The sequence below is a fragment of the Electrophorus electricus genome, chromosome 7 (assembly GCF_013358815.1).
Source record: "Electrophorus electricus isolate fEleEle1 chromosome 7, fEleEle1.pri, whole genome shotgun sequence".
Classification (NCBI taxonomy): Eukaryota; Metazoa; Chordata; class Actinopteri; order Gymnotiformes; family Gymnotidae; genus Electrophorus; species Electrophorus electricus.
The window spans coordinates 28,453,586-28,473,622 of NC_049541.1; the positions used below are offsets into that span (position 1 = coordinate 28,453,586).

Consider the following 20,037-nt stretch of genomic DNA (forward strand, 5'->3'; position numbering starts at 1 on the left):
TTTTACAGATATTTATGCAATAGGGCCTAAAAGTAGCAAGATTTTTTAAAAATTGAAATAAATAATACATTATTTTAAACTGGGACTTTTGAGCAGGCTAAGGAATAGAACTATACATGAGACTTCTTTAACTTCTAAAGAGTGAGATGCCATGCCGTTCATTGAAATGGTAACACATGCATAATCCAAATGCACACAATTCATTATCATCTATTAACAAAAACCCCTGACTCAATATCATTTTACGTGTGTTAATCTAGATACAGCTACTCAGGTTTTGTTTAAAATATTTCCCAGCTGTTTGTAAAAATGTTTGAGGTCAAATTGTTCCACTGAGAAATGAAAACTATTCCGGTGCCAAACTCTTCTTGGTAGTGGAATCAGGCTGTGAACTCAACAATAATTGTCTCATCTTTACAGATTTGTAATTCATGAACTTGTATTGTTTGGTCATTTGCTTTTCGTTCTCTGTGGTCTAGTCCAACCATAAGAATGTTTCCTCAGATGCCAGTGGAGGTGTCCAACCATCTCCTCACAGGCCTCAAAGTACAAGCACAGCAAACAAAGCTTTTGATCTTTTAACCCATTTGTCAGTTTGGCTCAGCATACAGGGAAAGCTGGCAGGCTATTCACCTGCAGTGAAATGGTAGCTGTGTACCGTGCAGATTACGACATTCCTCCCTCATCAAATCAAGTCTGGACCTGATGCCCTTTCTAAAGCTCATCAGGAACGCTGTGGGGGAGCTCTGGACCTTTCATCCTGATGAGGAAACAGCAGAGTCAGAGAGAAAGAGAGCGAGAAAGAAATAGAGGGAGAGAGAGAGAGGGAGGGGGAATATAAAATGCCAGTGATTTGATCAAGGATTTAAGTGCATTAGAAGTGTTTGCTGTTCTGATTAGTTCACAAAACTCCCACTCAGACTGGCAGTCGGCCACTGGTGTCCACACAAGATCTTTGCACCAAGAATCAAAATATCAAAACTTATTTAAAGGATCTTTCTCCCTTATACACTTTTAAATTAATTCTTCTAAGATTTCAAAATATTTTATCAGTTGTTGCATGCAGAAACCCAAGTGTACTTTTAATGTGCAATCAGAGACACCCAGTGTGAGTCTGATGGACTTGTAGAGATAAGCCCCTATATTGACATGAAGATTAATTTGCCATAGAGACAAATGAAGCTCAATACTTTGATAGAGCACAAAGATTCAGCACATTTAGGAAGTGCTACAGTAAAAGTCCTTTTCGTAAGAGACTCATAACAGACTCATTTCGTAAAGACTCATAACATATTTCCTTGTGTTACATGAACTGTCAACATTTTTGCAATATCAGGTTTTATGTAGGATAAAAAAGAATTTATTCACATATCATCCTTGACGTAACACCAGACTGCTGCTTTGAGAGAGAGAGTGTCTTCATAGCACTATTCTGACTGGTGATAACCCCCCCACTCAGCTTGTGACCATTGAACCCAGCTGTTCCACTGGATCAGAGATGGGGGTGAGGTCCAGTTCACTCAGCAGTTCCCTCCCTCTTACAGGACCCTATAAAACAGTGGCCTTGTCTCACTTTCCCCAGTCTCTTCCAGACCTGCATCATCAACAGGTAAGCAGACGTTTGTGCTTGGAAAGAACAGAAAGGACTGTTAGAAGAATAGGACTGGACTGCTTTACAGCATTTCACTGAATTGTTTGGATGTCTACCAGAAAATAATACCATAGAACTGAAGATTATATACTGGTTAGGAGCTAATAAGGCTTTGAAAACATTGTAACTGCTGGTAGGCCTGTTTTATCTGGGAGGTATTCAAGTATACACTGAAATCTGTGAAGCAGGAGAGTGAAGGAACTGAGAATGTTCTTCTAGTGCTTACACAGTCCTCTTGCTGTTCTTTCTGTTAGAGTTGCTCATACTTGCATTTAATTGCAAAATGCATTATTTTGTAATGTTTTATTGTGAGATTTGGTTCTTCTTCAGAGATGCTGACTTCTCTCTCTTTCTTTTTGCTTAGCAGACACATCATGAGGTTTGTGGCTATAGCACTGGCCATTCTGTTGGCTGCAGGTAAATAATGTTCCTTGCTATAATTGAAATTCACTATTCAATACTTGTGTTTAAACATATATTAAAAGCTCCCTTTTTAAATCTTCCATGGCCAATAGGATGCAGTGGTATGTGGAGTGTGTGTGGGGGCAGGGTGAGCTGAAGGTGTGACAAGCCTGAGTGTTTCCTGATCCATGTGTCCAGGTTGCCAGACTCATTCTATACAGGCTGATGCTCCATCTCAGTATGAACATATCCGGTCTGGAGTTGTAACTTTCATGAATCAAATAAAGGAAAACTCAAAGCAAGCTATTGATAAGCTGGATGATGGTGAATTCAAGGACCTCAAGTAAGAGAAAGTCAACACTCTTTCCTCTCATTTAGTGAACCCTAAAGCCTCCATCTTCATGCCTTGTGGATTCCAAATTAATTTGAGAAGCATTACATGAGTTGCAATAACAGAATGACCTCTGTGACTTGTTTTGCCTCCTTTTTATCTCTTGTATAGGGTGCAGCTTCACAAGGGCCTGGACATGGTGGAGAACATGCTCACATCTGCCTCTGAAAGCCTGAAACCAATCAGAGATGGCATTGGCCCCACTGTGGTGGACACCGTTCATGAGGTCTATGATAATGTGAAGAAAGACGTGGAGGAACTGCGCACAGACCTGAAGCCCAAATGCACAGAGTTACGCACTGTGATCAAGAAGCACCTGGATCAGTACCGTGAGAAGCTGGAGCCAGTCATCACAGAGTACCTGGAGAAGAAGCGTGAGCAGCTGAAGGAGTTCAGCGAGAAAATGGAGCCTGTAGCCAAGGAGATGAAGGTGTTGTTTGTCACCAATCTGGAGGAGACCAAATCCAAGCTGACCCCCATTGTGGAAACCATACGTGACAAGGTGACGGCTCGTGTGCAGGTGTGGCAGGCCGTGATCAAACCTTATATCGATGACTACCGTGAGCAGACTGGAGGCTTCTTCAAAACTCTACAAGAAGACTTTGAATCTGGAAAACTCCAAGAGAAGTTTAGCAAGGTTGCCAGTGAGCTGAAGCCTCAGCTGGAGGGTGTATTTAATACCATCCAAAAGGTTTTTGAAAAGGCATAAAACATCTCAGTCATTTTGCTCTCTCAGACATCCTGAAAGGTTTGTTTTTTCTACCAATCCATTTACCTCCAGGCCCTGTCAGCAGTAATCAGGTCTGTAGGGTCTCATAACCACATGGTCTTTACAGGCAGTTGTGCTGCCCCATGCATCTCCTTATTCACATACACTTTCCATTCACATGATGCAGGCTAATGTGGTATGAAGACCCTCCGTCACATGAGTTCATTCCAGCAAGCAGATGTTGTGGAATATTCTTAAATGCCTGGTCTTTTGCTGTACTTCTGTGTTGTCAAAAAATTATGACAAAAGAATAAATAAAAGAACACTGTTTCATACTAGTCATGTCTCACGTGTGTTCCTTTATCTGATATTTCACAAACGAGAAGTATGAGTATTATTATTAATAATAATTATTATTAATAATAATAATAATAATAATAATAATTATCCACTAGACAAATTAAATATTTTGTTTCAAGTTTTCTATTTTCAGCATGATTCTATGTAGCTTTAATGTGCAAAAATATATTTTTTAGAACTTTATATTGAACCCATAACTGGATAATTACTAAGATTGTGCTAACAATGATCATTAAAGGTGAACAAGAGAAGATTTACACACAAAACCATGAGCAATAGTTATAGTGTTGATGAATGAGTTTATTAGAGTAATACATCACTAAGACTGGGCAGATCTGTCCTTTTGTTTCTTAGAGACCTTGCATAGATTAGATTTAGTGAGATGGATGAGATGACCTCGTGAATTACCTCAGGCAAAACAATTTCAACACTAACCCATAATCTTTTGCTTTATGACCACTAGTCGGAATTTGAGGACCAGAATTTTTTTTAGTTTTATCCAACATTCATGTTTAAGCCATCACATCTTCCTCCTCCAGAGCAGGTAACCCACAAACAACACAAGATCATTTTATTTGACATGAGATCTTATCTCATAGCATACAGTCTAGGCCATTTCCATCAGCTTGGCCTCAAGGTCAGTTCATTTCTGACAGTCAGTGAGAAAATCTGCCTCTGCCTCTGATGAGGGTGAGTGAGGCTCCTTCCACTCACAAGGGATAAATTACCTAAAAGTAGCATTTTATTATTAAATGAGCTTTGAGGTCATAATATTTTGTTTAAATTCTACAATATTCTCCAACATTCATACAAATGGTCTCCAACATTTTCACTTCAAAAACCCCCAGCAAATGTTTTGTTTAATAATCTTTTGGAAATACTAATTATCAGACAGTCCATTTATAATTCTGATAACCACCATATACTATTTGTGCTGTATCTCCCCTTTTATGAGCCTCTGAAGAGAGAAGATGATGTGGACTATTGTATAAAGTACATGTAGTACAACACATATGGTATGTTAAACCTGCCATCGTGTCTCCTCATAAGCAGGAGAATATGAACTGATCTATCTCAGCTTGCCTTTAGGCTGCTTGGAGGCCTGTTTGTTATTTATTTATTTAGCAGTGACCGAGGGCACAGCTGAGAGTGGGGGGTTATTGAGGATCTGGCTCCCCAGTGTTCACTGTGGGTCAGAGGGCAGCTCTGAGGCTGAACTGAAGTCCAATTAGCTGTGTGCTGAGTGCTGTCACTGGATATCAGGGACATTTGATCAATTGATGGTGTTCTCTTTTCAGTCAATATTCGTGGGTAATATTCATGTAATTAATCAGTACTTGATCTTAATGTGGGGTATGACTTGCACTCCTTGTCTCTGAGGTACTCTGTAGAGTTAGTGAATGAGATTTTGGGTTGAAGTATATAAACCTGGCCGGAGAGCCTTCAGTCTGCACAGATCTACAGCCGGACGCCTGCCTTGGTCTCCGCAGCAGGACACGCACAACTGGAGCTTGGACATAACTGGACGCACAGCCGGGGCACAAGTAAACAGATCTGAACCAACACAAGTCTGGATGGATGGTAAAGCTGACCCTCCCTTTCTACTTGTCTGAATATTGTGGCTCATATAAGAAAACCTGGCAATTCAATTTTATTCAGTTTTAAATGTTTTTGTTCTATTTATAAACATCAGCTGCCATGTCCAGTGGACCAATAGAAATGGAATAAAATGGTTTAAAATTCCCTGGAAATGGCTTAAAATTCCTTGTAGTGAAATCTTGTAGGTCCACTGGCAGATTTTAAGTTAAGAATATTTTTTCTTTTCCTATGAAGTTCTGTTTTTTCAGATTACTTATGACAGCAAATAACTATACTCATTTATATCTTTATTTTTAAATTCTACATACTGTGAAAATGTAATGACAGTATTAATGTAATACATACGTTTTTCCTCCTGTAATCTTGTCTCTGCCTTGGCCTGCAGTCTCTGAGCTGAGCCAGACCTGCACACCAGCTCTGCCTTGCGTTTCAGAGGACATTGGCACATGTGCCAAAGCACCTCAGGTAGCAAGGGTCAAAGTTCAACTAGAGACGTATAGCCTTTGGCAGCAGTTTGACCAGCTTGGTACTGAGATGATCGTCACAAAAGCTGGGAGGTTGCATCAAATAAGTCATCTTTGTAAAAATCTCTATATGTTATGCATGGACAGTAATGTGTATTTATAATTTGCTAGTCATGTGGTCATTAGAAAACAATATTTTTTAAATATAGCACAAAAGAGTTTCTAACATTCTTTGATTAATCATAATTGATCCTTATTGACCAAATTTTCTGCATTTTAAACAGTGGTAGTGAGATTGTGAGTAAGTATTACCACTTTCTTCTGGTGTCTTTTCTCTCTGTGTTCCAAAAGGAGAATGTTCCCCACGTTTCAAGTGCACATCTCAGACATGGACCCTACAGCAGAGTATGTGCTCCTAATGGACTTCATTCCTGTAGATGACAAGAGATACAGGTACTGATGCATAGGTTTGGGTTGGGGTTTGGGTTAGGGTCAGGGTTAAACCTAGGGACGCTAGACTCTGGACTCGTGATCTGTAACACCTTGGCTTCCTCATGTACTGTAGAGAGATCCCTACATCCCAGGCTAACTGCATTGTAGTGGAACCAGGCTAACTGTACTGTTGTGGAACCAGGCTAACTGGACACATGTACTGTAGGGGAACCAGGCTAACTGGCCTGTACTGTAGTGGAACCATGTTAACTGGATTGTACTGTAGTGGAACCAGGCTAACTGGACTGTAGTGGAGCCAGGTTAACTGGACTGTCGTGTAATGGAACCAGGTTAGCTGTACTCTAGTGGATCCAGGTTAACTGGACTGCAGTGCAATGCCCAGTCACCTACATGTGCCTGTGGCTGGGTCCAGCAGCTGAACAGCATGTGATCTAAATTGTTAAAATATGTTACAACTCATATTTTCCCGCAAATGGCGTGTCACCAGGATCAGGAGAGCTCGTGGTTTCTCCTGCCATAGGTACGCCTTCCACAGCTCTTCGTGGCTGGTGACAGGACGTGGTGATGCAGCTGTCCCAGGAAGAGTCCACTTCCACCCAGATTCTCCAGCACGTGGCTCCCAGTGGATGAAGCAGACCGTCTCTTTTGACCGCCTCAAATTGACCAACAACCTGCTCGACGATAATGGCCATGTAAGTCACAGACACCTGCACAGACATGCATTAACACATGCACAGACGTTTATGTACAGGGGTGTGTTGAATTCAGACGTGTGTGTACAGGGGTGTGTTTTATTCAGACGTGTGTGTACAGGAGTGTGTTTTATTCAGACGTGTGTGTACAGGAGTGTGTTTAATTCATACGTGTGTGTACAGGGGTGTGTTTTATTCAGACGTGTGTGTACAGGGGTGTGTTTAATTCAAACATGTGTGTACCAGGGTGTGTTTAATTCAGACGTGTGTTGCTGTACAGATCATCCTTAATTCGATGCACCGCTACCAGCCGCGGCTGCATGTGGTCCTGGTGGACCCGCGGACGGATGGGCAACTCTCCCCTCACCGCAACTTCTGTACCTTCTTCTTCCCAGAAACACGCTTCATCGCTGTCACCGCCTACCAGAACCACAGGGTACTAGAACACAGATTACAGGTTTCTTAGTAGAAAAGGATAGTGAACAAAATTGTGAATAATAATGAAAATGTTTTTTAATTTGTACTAAAATATTGTAAAGGGAAACTGATCTGTTTCTCTTTAATCTACAGATCACACAACTGAAGATAGCCAGTAACCCTTTCGCTAAAGGGTTCCGGACCACAGACTCTGACACCTGGTACCATCATACCACCATACAGACCCTGATAACTGGTACCATCACACCATCATACAGCTGGCCCTGATTATCAGTATAGTAACCTTATAAAGGTTGTAATGTATAACAGTTATAACAGTGTTGTAATGTGAAATGTTACTCAATTCACAAATTATCCTTAATTTGTGAGCTGCTGTAAATTCCAGGGTTAGGGTTAGGATTACAGTGTTAGGGTGATGGATTGGGTTAGGGTTAGGGTTATAGTGTTAGGGTTAGGGATAGGGTTAGGGTTACAGTGTTAGGGTTAGGGATAGGGATAGGGTTAGGGTTAGCTATAGGGTTAGGGTTACAGTGTTAGGGTTATGGTTACAGTGTTAGGGTTAGGGTTACAGTGTTAGGGTTAGGGTTGGGGTAACAGTGTTTGGGTTAGGGTTACAGTGTTAGGGTTAGGGCTAGGGTTAGGGTTAGGGTTAGGCTGAAAATACTGTATGTTACAAAACCATAAATTACACATCTGAAATCTACATGACAGGGCTAAAGTCAGGCACTAACTGTGCAGAACTAGTAAGGCCAAGCAGCTCTAGAATGATCCTGGTGTTCCTGTCTGGGATAGGCCGGCTGGAGGTGCCAGAGCTCGGATCACTCAATCCCCCCTGCTATTGCCCCCACGAGAAGGAAAATCCATGAGAGGAGCTATCAGTCACCCCCAGAGGACAACAGCAGAACAGCATGTCAACAGTGAGTCTGGTCTGCTCTCTACAGGTCAGCCTGATCCATTCACTCTCTGTGAGAATAACATATGTCACATAAACATAAAGAAATGGAAATGATACTGATATGTTTTAACTTAAGTTAACAGATCTATAATAGACTAAAGAATGTTCAGCAAAAAATATTATCTTTTTTTTATTTTTTTTATTAAATGTGTAGTCCTAGTGTCATTTGGGAAATAAACAGGAATAGCCATATCTTAATCTTTATCAGATGTTAACTGCTTCAAATCTGTATCACAAGATTTCATTCTTGATTTTTCCTTTCTGTAACAGAGTACTCAGATCAGCATAGTCTGGCCACCCCGTCACCACACAGTGAGCTAGTCCTTCCATTTACTGAGGAAGCAGCCAGTACCACTCAGAGGATGCGAAGCGATACAGATTCTCTTGCCTATTCAGCTTCAGTTGCTGTCCCCTTTCACTGCCAGTGGGAGAGTCCAGAGAAACAAGAGAGAGGCCGACTAGGTTAAGAGGAAATCCAAATCCAGACTCAGCATGGTTATTCTCAAAACTGTTTCACTGTCTGCCTCAAATATGGCACCCCTTTACATCCTTCACAGCTTAGGGCTTGTCTCTCACCGCAAATGTGTTTTTCAGCCTTATGAAATAAAGGGATCTAAAATCAAGAGGTCTTTTTCTTTGGAATTAGTTAACATTGTATTAAGCAATGCAGAATATTTAGTCTAATTACCATAGATCCAGGACTCTAAATTGAACAAGGACTCCAACCTCTGGTCCTTGCTAGTTTTGGAACTTTTTGCCTGGTGTCTTTAATTCTGAAATTGAATGTGGAAACAGTGATGTTCTGATCATGTTCTGGTGGAGAGTAGCCTACATAAAAGCATGCTTTGTAATCTAGGCCTACAGCAACAAACCTGGTGCTCAATTTACCTCAGAGCAGCTGGCAATGGTCATGAAATTGTTTGTTACACTAAGGGAGGTATGCCAAAATAAAGACAGCATATAAAATAGTCGATATAAAATGAAATAAGAATATAAAAGCAAACGCAATGTGAAGCTAATTACCATATGCATAATTATAACAAGCAATGGGGTTTATTACTTTATGTGAAGTAATTCACTTTTCCATGGTGTGGATCTAACATTTTTATCTTTTTACGGCCCTGCATAGATCATCAAAATGCTGTTAATGATTGTAATTTCATGAGTTTAATTTAAATTATGTACATTAATATTAGAGGTAGCCTATTCAGTAAGATTATAAACCTAATAACTGATGAGAATGAAGAAAATAACAAAGTTGAAAATACCTTTTCATACATTAATATAAATGAGATTTCTGTGGTGGGGTTGAATTCTCACTCCTCTGAACAACGAGTACATTTTAGAGATAATTTGTCAGCCTATTTAAAGAGCATAGGAGATATAGATCATATAAAAAAATGAGATGTATTAGCCTACACGCCATTGAACTACATATCCCAGAATGCTCGACAACCAAGGCTTTCATATTTTGCCCTGAGATGCGTTCAGTGCGCACGGATGCGGGGAAAGATGGAGGACTCGGAGGCAGGAGGTGCTTAGAGATCGGACAGATGCGGATTATGGGAGGCACCGCGATGGAAGTGTTTATTAGAAAAACCCAACGGTAAACTGGCGTCATTTCGAAATTTGAACAGCTAGATATTAACGGAGAATGTCTTTTAGCGAAACCGCGACCAAATCTCAGTCATTCCGTTGTAACGTGTCTTTATTCTTTTTATTCCTGACTTATATTTTTACATTTTTATTATTAGCTCTTTCCTGTTTTGCCAATTCGGCTTCCAGAAGATGAACCTTGGTTTGGCAATGAGGTATCGAGCACAGTAACCTGTTAATATATTACACATAACTGGAAGGAATGGTACGTGCTGATTTCTAAAGCGAAAAATCTGTCTCAGATGGCGAAGACGGGTGGCAGTAGTCATTCGAGTGTCATGATAAAGTTGTCGGATTTTTTTTCAAACACATTGTAAATTGCCGAGTTGTGTCATTTCTCACTGGTATTTTGATTACAATGTCAAATGAGCGGTCAGCAAATCGCTGTCTAAAATTGGATCTGTAGGTGCTGTAGGTGCTGGAAAAAAGACTTGAACTACTAGACAGGATGACAAGGCTGTGTCACCATTTGCTCTTACTTTCGTGGACAATAATGTCCCTGTTTGAAGTCAGCATGTCCGGGACCAGCTCTACAGTGCTCCGTGTGGCCCTGCGACAAGGCCCCCACACCCCTCCGCAGCCTGAACCCTGGCAGGGTCCCCAGATGCCGATGCGGAAACGGAGGGGTACCAGTAGCATTAATTTTGTGGACATGATCGACAACCTCCGTGGGAAGTCGGGACAAGGCTACTACGTGGAAATGGCTGTTGGCACACCGCCACAGAAGGTTAGAGTAGTGTCACTTGACACGCTTGTGTTTATTTTTACAGTAACGCAAGGGTTACGAAGGAAGCCAGATACTAAGAGGACGTGCCTCATGACATTACTTAATTTGAATATTAGTCCTATCCGTTTACTGAATGACCTGTGTTGCTTTAGAGCTTGCTGAGAGTTAGTCATTTTTCTGTATCTTTATACACCCCACTTGCTTTCTGTGCTGTATGAGAGACTTGGTCTCTGCTGAAGTGGCAGGGGAGGGCTCTGCCTAGCACTGGGTTTACTGACCAATCACTAGCCAAGAACTGGGATTACTGACCAATCACTAGCCAAGCACTGGGATTACTGACCAATCACTAGCCAAGAACTGAGATTATTGACTAATCCCTACAGTTCCAGCAGCCTTGGCTCTGCATACACATTCATCCTTTACTGAGGACTCAAGTGCCTGATACTCTAATCCAAGCCCTTTTCTTAAAATAATAAACCCTACAGAGACGATAGTGAGGGACCTCATAACAGACGTATAGTAGTGAGTAAAAAGATATTCCCTGGAATTGTATAGTTGAGATCATGTATCTGATTTTAAATATTAAAGTGTGCATGTGCATGCGGGTGGTGTGTGTATGTTTGTGTGTGTACAGTAGATGGGGGTATTGCGGGGCAGGATGCTGGTGTGGAAAAAAAGCACAGGAAGCCTTCCTGTCTCTCTCCATCTCTTTCTCTTCCTTTCTCTTTTTCTCTGTCCCTCTCTCTCTCTTCCTCTCTCTCTTCCCTCTGCTGGCATGGCTTTAACGGACATCTGAGGACAATAGAATTGTGTGGAACAGTGAGAGAGATGCCCAGTCAGCAGACATGAGCAGGTCTGGAGCGGGACAGATGACAGTGTACAGTGGGGACAGAGTGGACAGAGCTACAGTGGAACTCTCTCAGAACGTCCCTTAAAACTACACTAATGGATCTTACATGCCACGCTTTTATGTCTATAGCTTTGTATTTGTAAACAGAAACAAGACTGATCTTCAAATTCTACATCATACATAAGTATGATTTAATTTGATAACTCATTGTTAGAAACACTAACAGTTTTCATTTTTTATGTTATCAATAATTTTTTTACTTATTTACTCATGTTATTACTTTGATATGGAATTGTGGGATTGTCATTTATATTTGTAACCTGCATTACGTTGCTAAATGAATCGATGGTACACTTATTCAGAATCAGGATGGGTTCTGCAGGCAGAGGAAGGGTACACAAAGGTCAGAGAGTGAGTCCTGATTCAGAAACATTCAGCTACTACTGTCTGAGAGTCTGAATACTGCTTATCTATCTTTTCTTCACTCTCTTTTTCTGTCATTCTCTTTCTCCCTCTCTTTCTATCTCTCCTTCTCTCTGTATCACATTTTGCATAGTCAGTGACTCACACAGGCTTAAAGCCTGTCTCTGGTAACAGGTAGAAGGACAATCAATAAAACATCTACTCTTTAATTACCACTGCAAGGGCAGTCACACCCCCAAAATCACATCACCCCAGGTCACCCCAGGTCACCCCACATAACTTCACATCACTCCACATCCTCCCACGTCACCCAACATCATGCCATGTCACCCCACATCACCCCATATAACTCCATGTCATCCCACATCACGCCCGCCACATCACTCCACATCACCCCACATCACCCAACAACACCCCACGTCACCCCACCTCACTTGAAAACACCCCACATTACCCCACGTCACCCCACCTCACGACATCATCCCACATAACCCCATGTGTGATTGTGTTGCAGCTGAATATACTAGTGGACACAGGCAGCAGTAACTTTGCAGTTGGAGCAGCATCCCACCCCTTCCTGCGCAGATATTACCACCGTTCCCTGTGAGTACTCCCTGACCACACCCTCACACGCCCTGATCACACACTCACATGCACCGAACACACTCTCACACGCCCTGAACACACCCTCACACCCTGACCACACACTCACACCCACCAACCACACTATTACATGCCCTGACCACACCCTCACACCCCCTGACCACACCCTCACATGACCTGACCACACCTGATATTACAGATAGCCCAGTGTGGTGTAGTGTGATGTTACAGAGATCCAGGTGTAGTATAGTGTGATATTACAGAGCCAGGTGTAGTGTAGTGTGATATTACAGAGACAGGTGTGGTGTAGTGTGATGTTACAGAAACAGGTGTAGTGTAGTGTGATATTACAGAGACAGGTGTAGTGTAGTGTAATATTACAGAAACAGGTGTAGTGTAGTGTGATATTACAAAGACAGGTGTAGTGTAGTGTGGTATTACAGAGACAGGTGTGGTGTAGTGTGATGTTACTGAGAGCCAGGTGTAGTGTAGTTTGATGTTACAGAGAGCCAGGTGTGGTGTAGTGTGATGCTACTGAGAGCCAGGTGTAGTGTAGTTTGATGTTACAGAGAGCCAGGTGTGGTGTAGTGTGATGCTACTGAGAGCCAGGTGTGGTGTAGTGTGATGCTACTGAGAGCCAGGTGTGGTGTAGTGTGATGCTACTGAGAGCCAGGTGTGGTGTAGTGCAGCACAGATTTGTCTCTCAATGCTGGCCATGGTCCTGTAACAAAGAAAAACAGCTGACCACACATCTTTGTCTTCTTCAGCTCTACGTCCTACAGGGACTTGGCGGCAAGAGTGTACGTACCATACACCCAGGGCCGCTGGGAGGGGGAGCTGGGGACAGACATGGTGTCGGTGCCGCACGGACCCAGCATCTCCCTGAGAGCCAACATTGCTGCCATCACAGAGTCCGACCGCTTCTTCATCAATGGCTCTAACTGGGAGGGCATTCTGGGCCTGGCCTATGCCGAGATTGCCAGGGTGGGTACTGCACATGTGTGTGGTTTAAGGGTGTATGTATGTGGGGGGCGGGGTGGAATTTTGCACACGTGTGTGTGTGGGGGGGGGGGGGGGGGCTCCACACACGTGTTTGGGGGGCTGCACATGCATGTGTGTGTGGGGTGTGGTGGGTTCTGTCCATGTGTGTCTAATATCCTAGGTCTGCTCTTTACACTCCTGTCTTCTCCTGTCTCTCATGTCTTTTCTCTCGTGTCCTCTCTCTGTCTCATGTCCTGCTATCCTCTTAGCCTGACGAGAACTTGGAGCCCTTCTTCGACTCTCTGGTGAGGCAGTCCAGTGTGCCCAACCTGTTCTCCCTGCAGCTGTGCGGAGCCGGCTTCACACAGAACTACAGCCTGGGCAGCGCCACTGTGGGGGGCAGCATGGTAGGAGGGCATTAGCTATAACAAAGCCAAACTGACAAATATACACTTGAAAAAGATGTGTGACTTAGTAATATGAATATGAGGACATGTTATCGTAGAGGATGAATGTGATAAGCCCATGTAATAAAACTTTCACAGATTATTGGCGGGATCGACCCTTCCCTTTATGTGGGGGATGTGTGGTACACTCCAATTCGTCGAGAGTGGTATTATGAGGTCATTATTGTGCGCATCGAAGTCAACGGACAGGATCTCAACATGGACTGCAAAGAGGTACAAAAGAGGGGAAGCTTTCCAATTTTTTCTTAAAGCAGTAGCACAAACAAGCTGATATCAAAATGACTGAAAGCCTTTGATTAGAATAATGTAATTTAATTGGCATAATGCTAATTGCATCTTTTCGCACTTTCATTGATATTTTTTGTTATACAGCTACAGCATTTTTGACTGAACGGTTCTCATAAATATTTGTCAGCTCTTCTTACTGTCATTAATGTTTTAGTCTTTTCAGTCAACCTGAAATCTCTGAACAGGAGCTTTGATAACTTTGAAATTAAATTTTGTAAAGTGTAAAATAACACTTTTATCTCTGTCTCCCTCTCTCTCTCTCTCTCTCTCTCACTCTGGCAGTATAACTATGATAAGAGCATTGTTGACAGCGGCACCACAAACCTGCGCCTCCCTCGTAAAGTGTTCCAGGCGGCTGTGACAGCCATTGAGGCCGCCTCTTCGGTCAGTTGTTTTTCTCTTGGGTCTTTTCTCTCAGCAGACTGGGAAAGAGGAGAAACCACAGAAACATGCAGGAAACCCTTGTCACTGGTTATCCCTAACCCTAACCCAGCCCTGTCACCCTAACCCTAACCCAGCCTTGTCATTGGTTAACCCTAACCCTAACCCAGCCTTGTCATTGGTTAACCCTAACCCAGCCTTGTTATTGGTTAACCCTATCCCTAGCCCAGCCCTGTCACTGGTTAACCCTAACCCTAACCCAGCCTTGGCACTGGTTAACCATAACCCTAACCCAGCCTTGTCATTGGTTAATCCTATCCCTAACCCAGCCTTGTCATTGGTTAACCCTAACCCTAACCCAGCCTTGTCATTGGTTAACCCTAACCCAGCCTTGTTATTGGTTAACCCTATCCCTAGCCCAGCCCTGTCATTGGTTAACCCTATCCCTAGCCCAGCCCTGTCACTGGTTAACCCTAACCCTAACCCAGCCTTGGCACTGGTTAACCATAACCCTAACCCAGCCTTGTCATTGGTTAATCCTATCCCTAACCCAGCCTTGGCATTGGTTAACCCTATCCCTAACCCAGCCTTGGCACTGGTTATCCCTAACCCAGACTTGTCATTGGTTAACCCTATCCCTAGCCCAGCCCTGTCATTGGTTAACTCTATCCCTAGCCCAGCCCAGCCCTGTCACTGGTTAACCCTAACCCTAACCCAGCCTTGGCACTGGTTAACCATAACCCTAACCCAGCCTTGTCATTGGTTAACCCTGACCCTAACCAACCCTGTCACTGCTTAACACTAACCTATAGGCCCATACCGCTGTGTCCCCCCCCCCCCCCCAATCCCCCTATGTGTTTCCCCCCTCCCCCATCCCTGTGTGTTTCCCCCCTCCCCTATACCCCTCTGTTCCCCCCATACACCTGTGTGTTCCCCCCAAATCCCATGTGTTTCCCCCCTCCCCTATACCTGTCCCCATACCCGTGTTTCCCCATATCCCTTCATTTTCTTTTCTTTTGTCCCTCGCTTTATCCATCTCTCTGACTATACATCTTTCTTCCTCTTACCATCTCCCTCTTTTTCTTTGTCTATTCCTCTTTTTTCTCCTTCTCCCTCTCTTCTTCTCTATCCCTCTCTTCTGTGGTGGTCTTTTTCTGTCTCATTTCTCCTGCTCTCCCTCTCCCGTGCAGACAGAACAGTTTCCATCTGGGTTTTGGCTGGGTGAGCAGCTGGTGTGCTGGCAGGCTGGAACCACTCCCTGGCACATCTTCCCCGTCATCTCCCTCTACCTAATGAGCGAGAACCACAACCAGTCCTTTCGCATCTCCATCCTGCCCCAGGTACAGTGTGTGTTGTCTGTGTGTGTGTGTACATGTGGTGTTTATGTGTATGTGTGTGTGGTGTATTTATGTGTGTGTGTGTGTGTGTTGTGTTTAGTGTGTCTGTGCATGCTCAGCTAATGCCCATGCCCTATGTGTGTGAATGTGTTAAGCTAATTTGCGTAGCCTGTTCTCTTGCAGCAGTACCTAAGGCCTGTAGAGGGCGTCGCCTCTGCACAGGAAGACTGCTACAAGTTTGCAGTGTCTCAGTCTAGTACAGGCACAGTGATGGGTGCTGTCATCATGGAGGGCTTCTATGTCGTCTTCGACCGCCAACACAAGCGCATTGGCTTTGCTGTCAGCACCTGTCATGGTAGGACAGAAAACTGAGGTGTTTTATGTAGAAGTATCTACTCTGAAACTGTACATTTCACAGTTACAATCTAACATCAGTTTGCTGTTTTAGGGCATTTTAGATCTAGTCAGTATGGTTGTGTTTTTCTTGCCTTTGTAGGTAATTTTTGGATAAAGTATTTACCAAATTAATTAATATTTAAATGTAATTTTTGGCTCTGTTTTGATTTTTAAAGAGTTTAAGGGCATTCCTTACTGTGTAGTATTTCTTTTCAGCAAAGGATAGTTTTAATGCCCAAGATAAATACCAATGACAAAATCTTTCAGGGAAATTGAAAAGAATTTATTTCAAGATCCACGCAGTGTGGACCCCCAACATTAGCCCAACTAGACTGAACCCAACAACTAGTGACACTTTGTTTGTGTTTGTGTGTGTGTATGTGTTTAACATCTCCGCAGTTCATGACGAGTTCCGGACAGCCTCAGTGGAGGGCCCGTTCCATGGCCTGGAGCTGGAGGACTGCGCATACAACATCCCTCAGACGGACGAGTCCACGCTCATGACCATCGCCTACATCATGGCAGGAATCTGTGCCCTCTTCATGCTGCCACTCTGCCTCATGGTGTGCCAGTGGCGCTTCTCCCGCTGCCTGCGCTCTCTGGGTGCTGGTGACTTCGCCGATGACTTGTCTCTCCTCAAGTGAGCCCCCCTGTATGTAGATAATAGTAAAGCGCACTGACTTGGTAGCCAAAAGTGGGACCATACCAAGTGTGTGATATGGGGGTTGAGCAGTAATGGGGTAGTGTATATAGATGTAAGGATCTACATATCGCGTCCAGTTGGACTGTCCTGAACTGGGAAGAGTTTATAACCCCACTGGTTTATAACCCCGCATGTGACAATGGTTCCCCTATCCCCAAGTGTGTAATGTATATGTCCAATGTGTGTGTGTGCGTGTGTGTGTGTGTGTGTGTGTGTGTGTGTGTGTGTGTGTGTGTGTGTGTGCGTGAGCACTCTTAAGATGTCATATCTTTTACTAATAACGGGAGCTTAAACTAAACATGATGTATAATTGCTGAATAACTTTTAACTATTTGTGATTTTACAAACAATACCAGCCTCTGAAAAGGAACTCATATTACTAACTACACAGATGACTTGCCCTTATTGACCTATGAAAGATACTTAAAGATACATTAAGATACCTTTATTTTAAAGGTCTATTTATGGAAACGTCTGATCTATGTATCTAAACACTCAGTGGCACTCATATTATTCCTCTAAATGTGAATCTGAGTAGTAATTCAGTGCTGGTTTACCTGGGAATATATGCACACACGGGAATATTTGCACGCACACACGCACACACACACACACACATGGGAATATACACACAAACACACACATGGGAATATATGCGCGCACACACACACACACACACTCACACACACAGTAGCTGATAATTTAAATAACCCACTGCTGCTCCATCAGAGACTTTATATTGTTTTACACACATATGCACACATACAACTGTCACTTAATTCACTTGTGAGCCTTCAAAATCCCCACAATGTTGATATGCGCTAGATAAATAAAGAGCAGCTCTGTGGTTGGCTGCTACTGCAGAGTGAAGGCTGAGAGCCTGGAGTCTCAGCGTGGTTTACGTCAGCTTGGTGAGTGGTAGAGGGCTGCACACGTGCTTGGTGCTCAGGCAGTTAAACATTGTGGCTGGTTAGAAGTAGATTGCTGTTATTCTAGTCAAAGCATAACATGCCTGATTTAGATTAAAAAGGGAAAACTGCTCATTACTTTAGCAAGAGCACCTTGCTTCTTGCTTTCACCCAGTTTATCTCAAGGGCTTTTGTTTGTTTGTTTGTTTTGGTTGTTTGTTTTTGATCTTTACAAAGGCACATTTTATTAGATTTGGTTTATGCTAATGAACATCTCTAACATCTAATGTTCATAGTGACTGTTTTTCGCACACCAAAAATATGCCACTTATTGTCTCATGACTGGTCAAACTGGTTTCTTGCCTTTTTGTATTTATACAAAGCACTATTCAACATGCACTGAATACAGACCAAACCTGCCTGTTCTCTAAGATTTGTTAACATGCCTCCACAAAGATGACGGCTTTGACGGCTGTGAAATCTTCATTGCATTATGTGTGTACTTTATTAAATATTATCTAGATCCTCACACAGCTGCCCTGATGAAGTCTGTTAAGGTGGAATAAACATCCAGCATAATACAGGACATTAACCACAATACTTTGAACAATGCTTCATTGCCTGCAGAATTCTCACTTGGATTTGGGTGATTCGGTATAGGGAGAGATTTGAATCTGGAGAGGTATATGTAAACCATATATAACCAGTGCACACTAAAACCACTAACAGCACACCTGGAACTGTAAAGTCTTCACAAAGAGTACAAATTATTAGCTTTTAAAAACTGCTGTCTCAAATGGTCATACATTTTTGTCTTTGTGACCCGTTTATTTTCAGATTTATTCCGATTTGATAGTTGTACATGACTTGAAAGTTGACTTGTAGACACCCAGCCTTGAACTAGATGAGAGTAGTGGACATGAGTAATATGATTGATACACAAGTTTATTTATTGCAAGAACAACCAAACATTTAAATGGGAAAATGTTGAAACATAAGTACCATGGCAGCCTACAAATCACATAGGCCATATATAATTAATTCAATTCAAATTTTCTTTCTAGAAACCAATACTCAAAAGGTGAACCCATCCTCCTTTGGTCATACCGGATTTCAAAGCCAAACAGAACCAACATTATTTTATAGTCCCTCGAGCTGAGGCAGCGCGTTAACACCTTCGCGCCATTTTATGGCCTGAGAACAAAGCAAAGAGACAGCGCCACAACTTTTAAAGGCAAGTTAAGTCTATTTGTATTTGAAAGTCATAGTTAATATTTGTTACATATGGAAAGGTACATGACTAAAATGTATTTGTCAGCGCTTGGGTAATGCTAACTAAATTAGTGGCTAACGCTAGCTTGCTAACTATATTATTAGATGTATACATTAGTTCGAAAACCTGCTACCTTGGTCGGTAAATAATGAGGAACAATGTTTCGGCAGTCTCACACTGTCAACTTGCGCTTTTGCGGCTGTTGGTGACCTTTCCAAAGAGCCAAAGTGCGTCATAACGTAGGTTAACTTAAGTTACCTAAGCCAGATAGGCCGCATAATTAGCTGCTGATTTTAGTGTTTTTCCATCAGTGTAGGTAACGCTAGCGTTATAGACTTCAGACTCAGTAGCTAGCTAGCGTTAGCAAAAGTAGCCGAAGTTGACATCTAAATTGCTAGTGCGATAAAGTACTAAGGCTCATTTCTGCAGAGGTTCCAGCCAGTCTGGAAAATATTTTTAGAATAATAGGCAGAACGTGTAGGGAGGGGATATATTGACGGGCTCAATAAATGGTTTCCGCATAAATTAATAATTATAGGCACTTGCAAGGCGTTGTATTATTCCTTTCTTAATGGTCTTCACTTTTCTGCGATCAATACAGCTGAACCGCTTAACATAGCTACAGACTCCATTCAGAATTTAAAATGTGCTCTTAGAAACACATTGTGGAATGTTGGCTTGAATTCTGCCATTTGATGTCAGTATAAGACTCATGCACACGTGGGACCCTCCTCACTTCCTTCTTCCCATTCACTCCTTAACTTTAGCACTCATTATACATACAGATTATCTATAGCAACCATGTAGACTAATAGCTTTATTTATAGATATTGTTATAGCTTTATTCCACAGCAATATATCTCTTTAGTGTACCACAAAAATTTGTGAGCAACTTCTGCTCATCAGTAAATGAACCTTCTCAACTTTGAT

At 42.6% G+C, this 20,037-nt stretch overlaps 3 protein-coding genes and 1 long non-coding RNA gene across 11 annotated transcripts; 3 read left to right on the forward strand and 1 right to left on the reverse strand.

Annotated features, from left to right (window-relative positions):
- The first annotated feature begins 1,563 nt into the window (after positions 1 to 1,563).
- On the forward strand, positions 1,564 to 3,491 carry apoa1b (apolipoprotein A-Ib). 2 transcript variants are annotated; one of them, XM_027030652.2, is made up of 4 exons: positions 1,564 to 1,609; positions 2,016 to 2,068; positions 2,252 to 2,396; positions 2,556 to 3,491. In XM_027030652.2, the coding sequence occupies exons 2-4, from the start codon at positions 2,026 to 2,028 to the stop codon at positions 3,151 to 3,153; spliced, it is 786 nt and encodes a 261-aa protein (XP_026886453.1). In that variant the 5' UTR covers positions 1,564 to 1,609; positions 2,016 to 2,025; the 3' UTR covers positions 3,154 to 3,491. The 2 variants fall into 2 exon arrangements, with proteins under 2 accessions (XP_026886453.1, XP_026886454.1); XM_027030653.2 differs by having other exon boundaries at positions 1,581 to 1,609; positions 2,019 to 2,068.
- A 1,596-nt stretch (positions 3,492 to 5,087) lies between these two features.
- Positions 5,088 to 8,581, forward strand: LOC113590491 (T-box transcription factor TBX10). Its single transcript, XM_027030645.2, has 8 exons — positions 5,088 to 5,094; positions 5,498 to 5,669; positions 5,928 to 6,029; positions 6,550 to 6,721; positions 7,002 to 7,157; positions 7,292 to 7,359; positions 7,952 to 8,100; positions 8,385 to 8,581. Exons 1-8 carry the CDS (start codon positions 5,088 to 5,090, stop codon positions 8,579 to 8,581), a joined length of 1,023 nt encoding a protein of 340 aa, XP_026886446.2.
- Positions 8,582 to 9,615: 1,034 nt separating this feature from the next.
- On the forward strand, positions 9,616 to 18,363 carry bace1 (beta-secretase 1). 7 transcript variants are annotated; one of them, XM_027030636.2, is made up of 11 exons: positions 9,616 to 9,720; positions 9,869 to 9,925; positions 10,284 to 10,497; positions 12,285 to 12,373; positions 13,141 to 13,357; positions 13,624 to 13,761; positions 13,900 to 14,034; positions 14,392 to 14,493; positions 15,681 to 15,830; positions 16,011 to 16,182; positions 16,623 to 18,363. In XM_027030636.2, the coding sequence occupies exons 1-11, from the start codon at positions 9,668 to 9,670 to the stop codon at positions 16,865 to 16,867; spliced, it is 1,572 nt and encodes a 523-aa protein (XP_026886437.2). In that variant the 5' UTR covers positions 9,616 to 9,667; the 3' UTR covers positions 16,868 to 18,363. The 7 variants fall into 7 exon arrangements, with proteins under 7 accessions (XP_026886437.2, XP_026886441.2, XP_026886438.2 ...); XM_027030638.2 differs by having other exon boundaries at positions 9,686 to 9,720; positions 10,177 to 10,497; XM_027030641.2 differs by having other exon boundaries at positions 9,694 to 9,720; positions 10,280 to 10,497.
- LOC118241750 lies at positions 17,398 to 20,036 on the reverse strand. Its single transcript, XR_004776338.1, has 2 exons — positions 19,241 to 20,036; positions 17,398 to 19,028 (listed from the first exon to the last, which is right to left on the reverse strand). It is a non-coding gene; the product is annotated as an uncharacterized LOC118241750 (long non-coding RNA).
- Position 20,037: the final 1 nt, after the last annotated feature.

What these genes read in the sequence shown, in the direction of transcription:
- bace1 (XM_027030636.2), top strand. Translation starts at nt 9,668, where the DNA reads ATGCGGATTATGGGAGGCACCGCGATGGAAGTGTTTATTAGAAAAACC. An exon ending in TTGGCACACCGCCACAGAAG is followed by an intron (nt 10,498 to 12,284) that starts GTTAGAGTAGTG and finishes ATTGTGTTGCAG; the next exon opens with CTGAATATACTAGTGGACAC. An exon ending in CCTATGCCGAGATTGCCAGG is followed by an intron (nt 13,358 to 13,623) that starts GTGGGTACTGCA and finishes CTATCCTCTTAG; the next exon opens with CCTGACGAGAACTTGGAGCC.
- LOC113590491 (XM_027030645.2), top strand. An exon ending in CCGCCTACCAGAACCACAGG is followed by an intron (nt 7,158 to 7,291) that starts GTACTAGAACAC and finishes TTTAATCTACAG; the next exon opens with ATCACACAACTGAAGATAGC. An exon ending in GTCTGGTCTGCTCTCTACAG is followed by an intron (nt 8,101 to 8,384) that starts GTCAGCCTGATC and finishes TTTCTGTAACAG; the next exon opens with AGTACTCAGATCAGCATAGT.
- apoa1b (XM_027030652.2), top strand. Translation starts at nt 2,026, where the DNA reads ATGAGGTTTGTGGCTATAGCACTGGCCATTCTGTTGGCTGCAG. An exon ending in GGCCATTCTGTTGGCTGCAG is followed by an intron (nt 2,069 to 2,251) that starts GTAAATAATGTT and finishes CCATGTGTCCAG; the next exon opens with GTTGCCAGACTCATTCTATA. An exon ending in GGTGAATTCAAGGACCTCAA is followed by an intron (nt 2,397 to 2,555) that starts GTAAGAGAAAGT and finishes TCTCTTGTATAG; the next exon opens with GGTGCAGCTTCACAAGGGCC.